This window comes from Trachymyrmex septentrionalis, unplaced genomic scaffold, assembly GCF_001594115.1.
Source record: "Trachymyrmex septentrionalis isolate Tsep2-gDNA-1 unplaced genomic scaffold, Tsep1.0 scaffold95, whole genome shotgun sequence".
In the NCBI taxonomy this organism is placed as follows: domain Eukaryota; kingdom Metazoa; phylum Arthropoda; class Insecta; order Hymenoptera; family Formicidae; genus Trachymyrmex; species Trachymyrmex septentrionalis.
The window spans coordinates 587992-603756 of record NW_017306139.1 but is presented as its reverse complement, the minus strand read 5'-3'; the positions used below and the strand labels follow the sequence as shown (position 1 = coordinate 603756).

Below are 15765 nucleotides of genomic sequence, written 5' to 3'. Positions count from 1 at the left end.
ATATATATGCATACATGGGACATGTATGTATAATTGATGTATACATACATCAATTATACATACATATTCCATTTTAACTATTCCAGATAAATAAGATACGAAAAAATATTATAGATGAAAGACTAATTTCAAGGAGGATTTTGGTCACGCGTTATTCTTTTTCTAGGTGGAGGAGCCAAAAAGATATAAAAATTACCCCTACTTTTTGAATATTGTATAATTTTTTTTATATAATATGATTCCTGCAATTATTCTAATATAAAAGTATTAGAGTAGAACAAAAATGGTAGTAAAAAACCAGTAGCTTACGAAATATTTTGTATTTTCTAAGATATTTGCCGGCGTCACTTTTTTTCACGCTCTTATGACAGACACGCTCTATGTATATGTATATATATATATATATGACAGTTATTATACAAATCTGATAATTAAATGCCTTTACTCTAGGAAGAAATTATTACAATAATTAATTTATTCTCTCGATTTATTCTACCCATATCAAGTTGGTCATTTTTAAGTCGCATTAGTAATGCATAATACTCCAAGGAATTCAGAAAAAAAATACCTTATAATGCGTCATGCGATGGTAATATAAATTCGATGATGCTGTAAAACGCTTCCCACACATTGGACATTCATGAGGACGTTCACCAGTATGAATCCTAACATGTGTATTTAATGAACTGCTTGTACTGAACATTTTACCACATATTGCACATCCATGTGGTTTTTCGCCTGAGAATAGTTTTTTAAATGTTAACTACATGTAAGAATATGAAAGAAAAAGCTACTTTTCAAATAAATTTTTTATATTTATTATAAAACTCTTAGTATATGCTATTATTTATAACTTCATAAATGCTTGTAATTTTTTTTGTATTTCACGAAAAGTTAAATATCTGGATGAAAAAAAATTTAAAAAGTTAAAAAGTTTTTAATTTTATGTAATTTAAAAAGAAAATATCGTGGAGATGAGACTAAACACAGAATTAAAGTTCTATCTTTCCTCTTTAAATTTTTGAAAAAGAACTTCTCTACGCTTTATTTTCACACCAAGATGTTTAACTTTTCATGAGATACGAAAAAATCGCAAGAGTTCTCAAATTTATAAATGATATAGTATATATATGTTTTAAATTATTAGAAAGTGGCTAAAAGTTTTACAAAGGTTAAAAAATAAAAAGCATACAGCCACAGCTCAAGATGTCAATAAGTTCAATATTATTATTTTAACATGTAGACGTTTTGGTCAAGATTTGACCCTCTTCTCTATCGCATTCCGTCTTCTCAAAACAAACTTCGGATACATAAAAAATAGTTAAAAAAATAAACGGTCTACCCTTGCCGGAGGATTGTTTCGCTTGACATCTCGTCGATGTATTCCGACATTCCCATCGAATTAGTCTTGGGGAGTGTTTTGAGAAGATGGAATGCGATAGAGAAGAATACCTCTATCCCTTTTCAGGAATTTAAAAGAGCCATTTCCGTTATTTTAAATTCCACATTTTTTAAGTTTAATGAAGAATTTTACGAACAAATTTTCGGGTTGCCCATGGGATCACTTCTGTCACCAATTTTGGCAGACTTAGTAATACAAGACTTGGAATACAATATTTTTAATACACTTACCATTCACATACCTGTATATTATCGGTATGTGGATGATATCTTATTAGCAGCGCCTTCTAATCAAATCACTAACATCTTGAATTCCTTCAATGCTTACCACGAACGCATAAAATTTACGGTAGATTATGGCGATGAATTTGGAATTAATTTTTTGGATAAAACTTTTGTACGACAAGGGCAGGATTATTTTTGACTTGTATACAAAGCCTACTAACTCGGGAAGATACCTAAATTTGTTCTCTAATCACCCTACCATACATAAAAGGGGAGTGGTGATTACGTTATTTGACAAAATTATATTCCTATCCCATCCAAGATTCCATCACCCTAACATCGAATCCTTAATCAACACCCTCCTCCGCAACGGGTATCCTCTACAATTTGTATTTAAGACCATAAAAAATAGAATAAAAACTCTTTCCAGAAAAAAGAATTTTAATACTACAAGTGAACAGAACATTAACTCTAACGGTAACTCTTCGGTAATGAAAAAATATTTCACGATTCCTTATTTAAATAATACTTCAGAGAAATTCAACATAGCACTTAAAAAATTTCAATTTGAATTTGTATATAAACCGATGAATAATTTAAATAGGTTTATAAAAACTGGAAAAGATAAAATAAAAAAAGATGAAACTTCCAAGGTCGTATATCGGATCAATTGTAAAGATTGTGGTTATTCGTATGTGGGACAGACAAAAAGGAAATTAAAAACGCGAATAAAAGAATACATAAATGATATTAAGAAGAAAACTGTCAATTCCCTCTCTCGGTTATCTCGAGTCATAGAATTGAAACTGATCACGAGATTGACTGGCTGAATACAAAAATATTAGATTCTGAACGCTCGCATTACAAAAGAATGATCTCTGAAATGATTCACATTGACATAAAAACACAAAAAAAAATGGATTGAATGAACAGAGTGATACTGAGAAGTTTTCAGACCTTTACCTGCCTCTCCTTAAAAAAGAATTTTAGTCCCACTCTAAAATTCTTCCACTTCCCTTTCCTTCTTCTTAACTTCCTTCTCCTCCTTTTTGTTCCCACTATAAATAGACCTACAATTTCGAGCTTGAGGCATTGTGAAAGTACAGGTCAAATTATCAAAAAAATATATCAGTGTTCAAGTGTTGGACGAGTTCCGTGCCATGAGATACTCGTAAGTTTGTTAAATTCATTCTTAAGTTTAAGAAAGGTCTCTAAATATCTTTCTTTTAAAAAATTTAGTAAATTAATGGCTTTACATACAAAAAAATAAGATAACAATTAACTCACTTAAAAAATTGAATTTGTGTTATAATATTAGGTTGTTCGGAAAATAATTTCGTTTTTTCTTATGAAAATGAAAGACGATTTTCAATCAGACGCGTTTCAAATGATCATGAACAGTCGAATTCGATAAATTTAATCTCTCAGCGATCTCACGAGTTGTTATTCGCCGGTTTGCATCAATTAATGCCTTTATTGTGTCTTCATCAGCTTCAACTTGCTTTCCAGAACGTGGTGCATCTTCAACATCAAAATTGCCGGATCGAAATTTTGCAAACCAGTTTTGGCACTGGCGTTCTGTCAATACATCTTCTCCATACACATCGGATTATTTTTTTCTTGCTTAAACAGCATTTTTATCTTTTCGATAGTAAAAAAGTAAAATATGCCGAAAATGCTGCTTTTCACTTTCATATTTGATAGGGCACCAACCAAAAACTACTGCATAGAATCAATCGAATTTTTTTCACAAGCAAGCCTTGCTATATCAGCTGTCAAAATATATAATGATTATGCGGCTTAAGTGTGAAGTTGGCTGTGAAAAAATACAATAAGTCCTCTGTTGGGAAAAAACGAAATTACTTTCCGAATAACCTAATAGTAATTGGTACTTGTGTTTCTCTTCGCGTGCGGCTTGTTTTGCATTTTATATATGAAGATAATAAGTATGAAAAACTTTGCAAATATAGGAGACTTCTATCCATAGAATTTCGACGACTATTATCGCAGACCAATGAAAACGATTGCGTATAATTCGGATAAAGAAATAAAAAAATGCGTACATGCGAATGTTACAATCATCCTTCGAATTATGTATTTGATTGATCCAAATGTAATTTTTAATTACGTATATTGAGTCGGACTAATTTGTAAAAATAGAAAATATTAAAATTATACTATCTGTCAATTTGTTATTTGTAAAAATATGTTCTTTGTTTAAACTTAACGGATTTATCTACATGTTAAAATAAAATAATAATATTGAACTTATTGACATCTTGAGCTGTGGCTGTATGCTTTTTATTTTTTAACCTTTGTATATATATGTGTTTGTGTATACAGTATGTCTGGGAATAAGTTTTCACACAGCAGAAATTCCAAAAAATCAACGAATTCAGATATCAGCTTTTCTTTAGGCTTCTATACAGTCCTCCTCTCTCAATGTACGCAGTAGATTAGAATCTATTATATATCTTAGATCTTAGAGAAAGGATTAAAAGAATCTCTAATTTACCTGTATGCGTTCGCAGATGTCTTTTTAAAAGAGAAGGTCTGTCAAAACTTTTACCGCAAGTTTGACAGGGAAGACGTCGTTGAAATTTAAAAGTATTAGTAACGTTAGTTTTCCATGCAGTCCCGTGTCTGCTCAAGTCCAAGGGTGCATTCTGTGTTACGTTCCATACTATTGTATTAACATATTTATTCAGTTAGTTAGGTGGTAAAATCGTATCTAATATAAACCTACTCGTTTGTAAATAATTACATGATAAATTCAATAAATAGCATTATATAGTATGTCTTACAAGTTGGTCATGTGACTTTTTTTTTTATTGTTTGCATCAGTTAATTGTTCAATTAAATCATTAAAAATCTCCGACACTGTTTTAATAGTTAATAAGACAAGAAATATTTTCACACAAAAAATATGTAATTTTCAAAAACAGAAATATTTTGTATCTGTTAATTTATTATCCACTTCAACATATTTTTACTATAATAATTCAATCTCTATTAATAAATTTGTATCTCAACTATGTTGTACACTTACCGAACATTACGATAATTTGCTGTTATCGATAACTTGTCAATTTTCAATACACAATTTAATTTGAATAAAGTATTGAATTTAGGATAAATATAAATAAGTTTGACGTATCAAATTACATACTTCTTCACACGCGTAGTATATTACTACTTCGGACCAGATTAAACGCGTGATTAAAGGTAAGAAACGATGCAACCGCAAACGACTCTTCGGCGCATGTCAAAGGCGGTGTTTTTCATAAAGGGCGGAGTTTGATCGTCGTAAAATGCTTTACAATTGCTTGTGTAATATATCTCAGAATTTCTGTAAAACATTATTCTTGTTATAAATTGCAATAAATCAATAGAAGAATGTTACATTAAATTAAAGAGAATATAATCCATATGCTTCTGGCCATATCATTCACATAAAAAATTTCGTTTAAAGATATGAAAATTCTTTTTATCTCCAAAAAGATTTGACATTAACGTCGATTGTATAAAACTGGCGCAAAATCTTAAGATAATATACGTAGATCAAAACTGTTCGAGTTTTTAAAATATATTAATAAATTTTAAATATAAATAATTAAACATTCTTTAATTAATTTTTTAATAATCCAGTATGACTTTCAATTTCTGAGATAATATCGTTACATTATGCTACTGTTACCGTCTGGTACTAATCATTACCTACGACAAGGGGACAATATAAGTTTCACAAATAGCGTAGCAAGAAAAGGACACGTAAAAGGTTTAGACTCGTTTAATAATTTCTCTTATAAAAAAATTATACGTTTATCACATGATGAAAATTAATAGAATATCCAGATATTAGATCAGATCATACTTAGAAAATACCTTTTTATGCAACTTCGGAAACTTTATAAAGTTATGTAGAACATATCTATGATATAAAATCGTTTGATTTTACATCTCTCTGTAAACCATATAAAATTCTCAATCAGAGAAAAAAAGGCTATAATTTTATCCATCGTAATTATATTTCGTTAATGGCGTAAATGATATATGCGTAAATGGCGATTTAAATTTAAAATGCCATAAATCTTAGTCAGCTGACTTGCAAAAAGAGGTGCTTCCATAACCAATCTTCTAATTCGCATTCAACGAAAATATTCCTCGTTAAGTTTATGTTTATAATATTGCACGTATCTCAAAATCCATTTGTTTATAGATTTATACCACCGTACAAAAATACGTTTTATATATATATATATATATATATATATATATATATATATATCATTGGATCGCGAGACAGACTATTATATGGATAAAGCTTATGAATCGGGTACAGCTGATAGTGCTTTGTCACCGTACTCATTATTATCTATGGCATTCGCCTACGGAAGCATTGGCACGAAAGACGAGGTGAGATAATTCGTCGGTGTGGCATCGGGCTATCGGACGTCCTGCCGTGCAAAACCCTCATTTGTCAACGGGGAGGATATTAAAGCTATTGAATGTCTCGCAGGATCTTTACAAATCGGTTCTTCATCGACCATAGGCAACAATGTGTATATTTTTGCTGTGTAGTGGTGGTAGTATTATCGAAACTGATCGATTTTTCCGTAAACTGCCGCTAAACGTTCTCGAGTCTTTTTTCAGCTTAGATATTCGGATAACATGTTCTCAAAACAGTAAACCTGTTGACAGGGCAATTAAATTCCAAGTTTCTTCTCGAATTAATAATTCTCTAATTATAATGTTATACAAGTTTTCTTCAAGGAAACAGGATATCCTGTCATTCTCATGAAATATATGTATTCCATCCAATTTATTTTATCGTAGAATATTTTCTCGTGGCATAACGTCAATTTCGTAGTATGACAATCCATTTATAAAAAGAAATAAGTCGTTTTTCTCAAATAAAACGCTTGCTTTTTGAAATGTATTGTTTACATTAAAATAATTTATTTGTGTATCACGAATACCAATATCGCAAATATATTTCAGATAATAAAGAACAAAATCCATATTTATTTTCATTCTCGTATATATGAAATAATTCTCATTAAGGTTATTTATATTTAATAATACAATTTTATCGTTTAAATAAAAATTTTCTCATGATATCTTAATTATTTTTAAAAAAACACGCAGTTTTATTGAAATAATTTTTGATCCAAGTATAAATCGTCGCCAAACTTTTTGTATTACTTTCAAATATAATCAAAGAAAAATTAGTAATTTTTTCATAATTTGTATATTTGAAAAATACATATATGTAATACGTACTTTAACCTTAAGTACAAATGTTTACTTAAGATAAAATTAGAAATTCCCGTATTCGTAGTCCCTATTCAGACTTATATTTAATGCTTACTTAAATTTATCTTCAGATGCTCTACAAATTATTTTATTGGCTACAGAGCATCTAAAGATAAATTTAGGGAAGCCTTAAATATAAATATGGGCATGACTGTGAATACGGGCATAAGGGAGTGTTAAATATAAATACGGACACTGACTATGAATACGGGCATAAAAATCTTTCTTTATTATAATTAAGTAACTTATATTGGTGCGTGTAGTGGCAGAAATTCCATAGCTGACGCATCCGAGATAAGACTCCTCGTTGTTGAAGTAATTGTAATCAAATTACCTTGTATAACCGTCTATATTTTAAAATTAAATTATAAGACCAGCAGTGTTTAGAGTTTCGCGACCGGTGACTGTCTGCCTGTCTGTCTGTTTACTCTTTGATACGCCAATTTACATCTTTCCTAACCGAATAATTCCGAAATATAAGGTTGACAAACGAGTCAACGGATAAACAGAATTTCCATACTTATATGATTCAATATCCTTGTTAAATATTAGATAATTTAAATCTTAATTATTATATTTAGATATTAACTCTTTGATAATTACGAGACACATACGCTTGCATAAAGCTTAATAAAATTTACATATAAATATATTAACATATAAATATATTTATATGTTATAACATAATTTATAAAATCACGCTAGAGTATTAATTGTTACTTCTGTTAAAGAGACAGTAGGATACGAGATAAGATAGCAGATAGATTTGTTTTACGCTTTCTTTCCTTAATTACGTTTGAAAATGTCTCGCTAAACTCTTTATATATTTTTATGCTTTTATTTTTAACTAAATTTATTTTTAATTTATTTTTAAAAATAAATTAAAAAGAATTATTATAAAGAGTTATAATAAAAGAGTTATATTGTGGCAGTAGATAACTTAAAAGAAAGAGAGAGGGTATAAATCGCGGCATGTGTTTAAAATAAATGTGTTGTTTAGAAAAGGATAAGTAAACTATTTGTAAAACAAGTATAGAAATGCGATATTTTGAGATATTTTCTTATATTGTATTAAAAGCAAGAAGCGTACAATCAAATAATATTTCTATCTAAGCTATGAGTTAAATTTATAATGTACCCAAATTCGGTACGGATTGGAACTTCATCTTTCTCGTTTGTGACACATATTCCAATTCCAATATGATCAACTCATTCTCGCCTTCGCGAAGATAAGGAGCTGGTACGTACAGGGTTATTTGCGGACCTACTAGTGGCCAGTATCTCCCAAGATTGTAACCATTCACAAAGGCTATTCCTTTTCCCCAGCCGGTGGTATCTAGATATGTGTCCAACGGTTGCCCGACGATTGTGAATTTTCCACGTAGAAATGCCGGTCCCTTATTCAAAGTCCCACTGTCAATGCGTATGGTTGTTATGTCCCGGAGAGAGGATACGTCGGAAAATGTGTACCCTGTCATATTCCAATTGGTTAACGGTATGCCATTGATATTTACATTTGATATCCCCTGAAAAATACAGATATGAAAAGAACTTAAATATCGTAGAATTATCATTTATGTTTAATTAAAGCTAAAATGTTATTTGCTTTCATTGAATTAACGTATATTGGTATGTTACGCAATACATGTATAAATAACAAATATTTAAAAAAAAAGGTCACTACCGTTGTGTACGCATATTATTTTATTTTAACAATTTCCTCGATACCTTGGAATCGTTAATTTCATTGCCGAAATTCAAACGTCCTTGATTCTCCACCAGTAGACTCAAACGGCGGCCGTAAGGACTTTCTAGTGGTATAGTAAATATCTTATCTATGCGACTCAAAGTGCCGCGTAGTTGATTATCTACGTAAATCAACGCTCTATCCTTTGTCGTTGCTCGCAATATAGCCGGGTCCGAGATAGAAGGTGGCAAGTTCGTCTCGTAAAGGACAAATCCTTGATTCACAGAAAGAGCCTCGAAGGTTTTAGGCTGGTCTCCAGTTGCCCGGATCGCCACAAACGGAGATCGACTGTCGAGCAATTTCAGTACCGGTTCCAATAATACTGGACCATAATTACCTTTTGGAGATGCAGTCGGAAAGGACATGTTTGGCAATGGCAAATACTGTAATTTCAAAGCGCACGCATGTGAATTGACTTACAAAAGAGATATAAAATATTTATTACGCATTTTCGTTTTTAGCATTTGATAAAAAATAATCTTTTTGTAAAATATGAAATGTCAAATAGTAAATACGACAGCGTATTATTACAAAGGAAATCACAAACATACGCGACCAATAACATCTCTTATAGCAAAGTATTTAGGTGTCGGATCTCCGGCTTCGGTCAAAGGAGCATCATAATCGTACGAAGTCAATTGTGGACTGTATACACCTGCCCCACCATTAGCTCCTGTCGGTGATCATTACGTTGAATAAAGTACATATTAATGTGATTGATATTAATTGCCCCAAATATTATTTTTATGGGAATTTGACTTGCCAATTCGTGAAACTATAACAAAAAGTTTACTAACCAGAAGTAAAACCAAAGTTTGTACCCCCATAAAACATGTAAAAGTTAACGGAAGCACCTAGAGCAAGCATTTCTTCCAATGATTTTACAACAGCTTCTGTTTTTATCCTCTGGAAGGGTTCTCCCCAATGCGTTAACCAACCTGGATAGAATTCAGAATTCACCAACGGGCCCTACATATCAATTTGCAAACTTGATCGAAATATCTTAATTTTATTACATAATTCATGATTTTTCTTAAACAGCAATACTCGCTTACTCTTGGCTGATAAAGGCGCATAGACAGAAAACTGTTGGTCACGTTGTTGGCCGTTCCAAAGTCGACGGTGGCATATGCCCCAGATACGAATCCACATCGGAGTAAAGACGCGGCTGCACCGTCGGTTGTATATAAAAGAGCTTTATTACCGACTTTTTTAACAAAAACTTCTTTTAACATGTCCATGTACTCAGTATCACAAGCATAGTAACTTCCATATTCGTTTTCTATCTATTAACGTGGTTGATATTGGGATGACAGGTGACAATAATGAAAGGAAAATAATAAAATTGATAATTGACATATTAAAGTAAAAATATTTAAGTGCATATCTACTTTGTTAATGTTTACTTCTTTTCAATCTGCTTTCGTTATTATTAGCTTTATTATTAATTATAAATGAAATAAATCATTTTTAACGGATATTAATATTAATCTAATATCAGATTGTTATAGCATAGAATAACGATAATACTGTAGAACAATACTACCTCGGAAAACTTCATAAATATTTTAAGTAAATATTACCTGAACCATAATTATCGGTCCTCCATTACCTCTTAAAAGTGGCCGTATTTTATTCAATACCTCATTTAGATACAGTGTGGCATATCTTACAAAATCTGTAGAAATAGAAAAATTTCTATAAAACAGAATTTTTATAAAATAGAAAAATAATAAAGTTTGATTTCTCAATTTGATGTTGTAAATATTATAAATTTTATTAATATATCTACACTTACTGTCAAAGAAAAGTATAGTGGTAGTAACTACATAAGTTTTATATTATGTGAAATTAATATACACGATTGAATAAACGATTTTATAGTTACAACAAATATCATATATTAAATCTACTTATAAAATTTAGTTCATCATTAATAATATACAGTTGTCATTAAGTCTTTTTTTCTGTGTGTATTTTAATAATAAAAAGATGTAAACAAGAAATTATTAATTAATATTAATTAATATTAATGAATGTTGCGGATCATTGTCATCTCAATTGTATATCTATTATATTTCCGCGAAAATCAAATATATTTAATTGAAAAATATCTGAAAAATGGTTCTTTTACAATTTTCAGAATGATTTCTTATAATCTTATTTCGATCATATGTTAAACGAGGAATTAAAAATAAAAACTCAAAGAAGTTACATATACTAACTTATTTATATTTATTAACATTTGGAAGCACCCCGTTTGCTTACAAATCGATTGCCTACAACATCGTTTGCCTACATCACTTTTGTCGGCAGTTCGTTTGCGCACAAAAATTATTGCCTACAGATTAATTACCTACATGCACTTTTGCGCACAAATAAAAATTTTAGAAACAAAGTCACATTTACTTACATGTATCATTGCACATAAAATCGAGCTGTAGGCAATAATTTTTGTGCACAAATAAACTGTTGGCAAAAGTGATTTAAGCAAATGATGCTGTAGGTAAAAGGAGCCTAATATAAACTTTCTCACTTTATTGTTATTATTGATTCTTCCTAAATGTGAATTTATATATATTATAAAAATACATTGTAAAAAAATATATTATAAATTATTTTTACATTTTCTATATTTAAAATCGTAATAAGTATAATAATATATCTACAAATTTCCCATTTTTTCACAAATTTACTACAACACAAACCGCAAATGTTTTTCAAAATCTAAAGCATATTTTTATACAATGCACAGTTTAGCGAAATTACATCTTACCTGCATCTTTCGTACGCAAATTTATATTTGGTACTTCACGGAGCAACCAATACGGTAAACCACCCTGAAAAGATATGTTAGAATTATCAAGATTGTAGAATAATATGTTTTCTAAATAGTATCTATGGGAAAAAGAAAGAGTAAAAAGATAAATTTTCAAGTTTTATCTCAAATATAGAAGACCAGAGTAGAAATATAATTTATTCCAATAACTTTGTACTAAATAATTAATGTACCTATATATAATATTTACCATGTCTCTTTCAGCGCAGATATAAGGACCCGGTCGCAACAATACAAACAAGTCTTCCTCTTGTGCAATATTTAAGAAATTTACTAAATCTGCATCGCCGGTCCAGTTAAATTGACCTGGTTCCGGTTCATGAAGGCTCCATTCAACGTAACTATATATCGCGAGGATAGATAAAGGGTAAATTATTTCGTTATTATTTGATTTCGAGACGTATTATTTTAAATTTAATAAACAAATAAAAGATCTATTACGTGTAGATATGTTTAATTTCCTGACGACGATGACTTCCATGTATTTATCATATAAATTGCGAAATTACAAAATTCAACTTACGTTGAGATAGCGTTAAGTCCCGCGGCTCGCATTTTTCTTAAACGATCTCTCCAATATTGTCTAGGCGTTCGAAAATAATGAAAACTACCGGAAATATATTGAAAGGGTTTTCCATCCAATAAAAACTGATTGTTCTCATAATCGACATGGAAACTGTATCGCCATTCCTGTAATAATTTATTCTACATTCCTGTTATAATAATTTTATAAAAAGTAATAATAAAAAAATAATAATATGATGCTGATAATAATTTCTAAAATTTAATCCAATCACTATTGTAAAATATTTATTATATTAGAAATCACAATGATATACTTGAGAATATATTCTTATTGAGCTCATTTATCATACCACGTCAAAAAATTAAGAACTCACTTATTCTAACCTTCGAAAACGGGTAATTTTCAAAAAAGTATAATCTCATAAAAAATGATCATAATAAAACGATTTAAAATTGTTTAAACCACTTAAAAATTGAAGTCTCTTATACATTTTCAAATTGGTAGTTTAAACAACAATCTAATTGTTTTTATTATGAAGCTATACGGATACAAATGAAGAGATCTGTCAAATCTGAAAATTTTTTACGAACTTCGCAAATTTTCATGGCGTTAATTAAAAATCACACAAAAGCAGTTTACCGCTTTCGAAAGAGTGAGTGTTTATCTTTAATTTATGTACTCATATAACTTTTTCTTCACTAAGTTCATTACTCATTCTTCACTAAGTTTATTCAACATTAAAGCAAAAAACGTCTTTTTGATTTTGACTACTCATATAAAAGATAAATAATGGATAAAAAATGGAGTAGCGCTTGATATTTTTTAAAAAACAAATAGAAATAGAAATTTTTGTCTTTTAAATAAACCTATCATGTATATGTACCTTATATATAATACACATAAACAAGCGTAAATCTGACCGTGTAACCTTTACACAATACGCAACGGATCTACTGCGATAGAATAAAGCGAACATTGTTTTGCCCTAAGTCGTTGCTTACGAACGATATAAATTAAGATCATAATGTTCTTAACATTTCTCGTTGGGATATATCAAGTTGAATGATAAATTTGTCGATCAATCGTTTAATTTTTAGAACTTTATATTATATTATATACGAAAAGTTCCATAATACATATAAAAAAATGATAAAAATAGAGAAAACTCTTAAAGAGAAAACTTAGTTTATTAATTAATACTACGCATTTTTATAATTCATATAGCACATATATTTATATATATGTATATATTCTACTGTAACACAAGTGTACGTGCTTTCAAATTATTGATACAAGTGTCATAAATTTATAACTTTCGTTACATCTTTACAAACGATTATAATTAAAATATTATTTGAGGTCTGTTATTGTAGCCATTGATTCTCTATGTCTTTCTCGTTTCCTAACTTTGCCCAGACCATGCCATTATTATGACTCTGATAAGTTAATCATAAAGATAAATTTATCCGTTCATAGAAACATGTAATGCAGCAGAATATAATGAGCGGAATATCTTTCTATTATTTCTCGCAATGAATGTGAATAATGTTAAATATGTACATGTACATACATGTAATTGTATTGTATGTATCAATTTTTTATTTTTTATCGAAACATCCTACGTTATATGTAGTTTAAATGCTTAGGTTTAAACTTTATTAAAAATTTTAATTAAACTTCAAATAACTTTTTTAATTAAAAAGATTATGATAAAAATTTAATGTACTTTAAATACAAGTTTATATGTAAAATATTTTTAAAAGACTTTAGATTCAAGTAACATTTTAATTGCATTTGATCAACGTAGGTTATAAATGGGATACGAGGTCGAGGACAATTGTCAATCGGTAGAATCAATCTTTATGACTGCTTTATGACTTGCATTCAAAAATTTTATGATTTTTACGCGAACGAATACACGTACATTATGCATAAATATGGTTTTATTTAATTTGATATGCTTGTTATATTTTATTTTTTTAATCAATAATATCCTCAACATTATGTCAATTTTAATTAAATTTAAAACAGAATGACAATTTTAAGAATTCTGGTTGATATGGTATTTCGTACCTGTGTGTGTAGTTTAAAAAAATAACCAACTGATCTGTGTCGATAAATACCAAATCTCATTTATATAAATATAAATAATAATGACTCGCGCGTTATTGTAATACAGTATGAAATATAATGAAAAACTGACCAAAGACGAGCAAATAAATTAAGATGTTATATGATATTGATTAAAGTTAATGTGTAACACATATTAGAGATAAGCGAAACTAGTTTCGACTTTACATAGTCTTCATCAGTCGCATAAAAATACAAATTATAAATTTAAATTTAGTTAAAAACAATTTATAACAATTTAGTTATAAACGGAGTAAAGAGTCATGGAAGTTATAATTATCAATTTTGAACTTATTTATATATATCTTTCTAAAAGTTAAAATTTCCATTTAAAAATTTTCCACTTTTTCCTAAAGTTGTTGTCATCGTTAATTCCGTTTAAGTAATCAGTATTAATTTATACTGCACTTGCATAGTTTTGTTCGTTTTCGTTCATCTGTGCACGAAAATGTATCGTATTTTTGTATAAATATTAATTTATGTAAAAATATATTTTATTTGGTTAATATTATTAGTCTAATTATCTTAATTTCGGGAAATTAAAATATAAATGCAAAACAATTTAACAAAAAACAAATAAAAATAAAGGCTTTTAATATATAAAGATTCTTTTAAATATTGGATTCATTTAAAGTTTATAATGAACATAAGGCGAAAAAAGTCTTTTATATTATATATTTCCTCTGAAATATATAATATAAAGATATATAAAAGACTTTTTTTGTTTTATGTTCATTGTAACTTTAAATAAATCCATAGATTAATATTTAAAAGAATCTTTATATATTAAAAACCTTTATTTTTATTTGGTTTTTGTTAAAATGTTTTGCATTTATATTTTAATTTTCCGAAATTAAGAAAATTAGACTAATGATATTAACCAATTAAAATATATTTTTATATAAATTAATTTTAATCATATAACATCTTAATTTATTCGCTCGTCTTTGGTCGGTTTTTCATTATATTTCATATTGTATTTCAATAACGCGCGGGTCTCATTATTATTTATATTTATATAAATAAGATTTGGTATTTATATTTTTATGAGTACATTACATTTATATGAGTACATGTATATAATTATGAATATAAAGAGGTTATATAATAGAAACAATATTTAACATACGTTATTTGGTAGGTTAATTGTCTCCGACGTAACTCTACTTAATGCCAAAATTGTCACGAACATTAATAACCACATTTTCGAACGAGGTTTTTAATACTTTCGTCGTATTTGATTTGCACACTCTTCTAAGAGCTTGTTAATTCACTATTCATGCTCAAGTGTTACTGACGGAATTGACGACGAACCTAAGATAAGTCACATTGACGTTTAAAGTTTATCATCGGAGAGATATGGTGCTCTTCGGTCAATATTGCTCAAATCATTGTTTATTATCATCATTAATTATCATGCAGGTATTCGCGCATATATTTTTTAATTGAGAAACGTTATCAGAACATTGCACTGAGGTATTTTAAACGATGCATTCGAATCATCAAGTGCAAGTTCTTTGTGTGAGTCAAATATATAATAAAATATAACAATATCCTCAAGGTATATTTTTTATGATTTTT

At 28.9% G+C, this 15765-nt stretch overlaps 2 protein-coding genes across 2 annotated transcripts in view; both read right to left on the bottom strand.

Moving 5' to 3' along the window:
* Positions 1-1487, bottom strand: part of LOC108756096 (zinc finger protein 431-like) — a 2340-nt gene extending 853 nt beyond the window's left edge. The window contains exons 1-2 of the mRNA XM_018499674.1: positions 1453-1487; positions 569-738 (exon numbers count right to left, since the gene is read on the bottom strand). Coding sequence (XP_018355176.1) covers positions 569-703 — 135 coding nt within the window. The 5' untranslated portion in view covers positions 704-738; positions 1453-1487. The remainder of the gene's footprint in view (positions 1-568; positions 739-1452) is intronic.
* Positions 1488-8018: 6531 nt separating this feature from the next.
* Positions 8019-15472, bottom strand: LOC108756100 (beta-galactosidase). Its single transcript, XM_018499677.1, has 10 exons — positions 15314-15472; positions 12052-12218; positions 11719-11869; positions 11466-11529; positions 10273-10367; positions 9745-9975; positions 9487-9658; positions 9241-9362; positions 8671-9072; positions 8019-8468 (listed from the first exon to the last, which is right to left on the bottom strand). Exons 1-10 carry the CDS (start codon positions 15386-15388, stop codon positions 8070-8072), a joined length of 1878 nt encoding a protein of 625 aa, XP_018355179.1. The 5' UTR covers positions 15389-15472; the 3' UTR covers positions 8019-8069.
* Between the last annotated feature and the right edge of the window lie 293 nt (positions 15473-15765).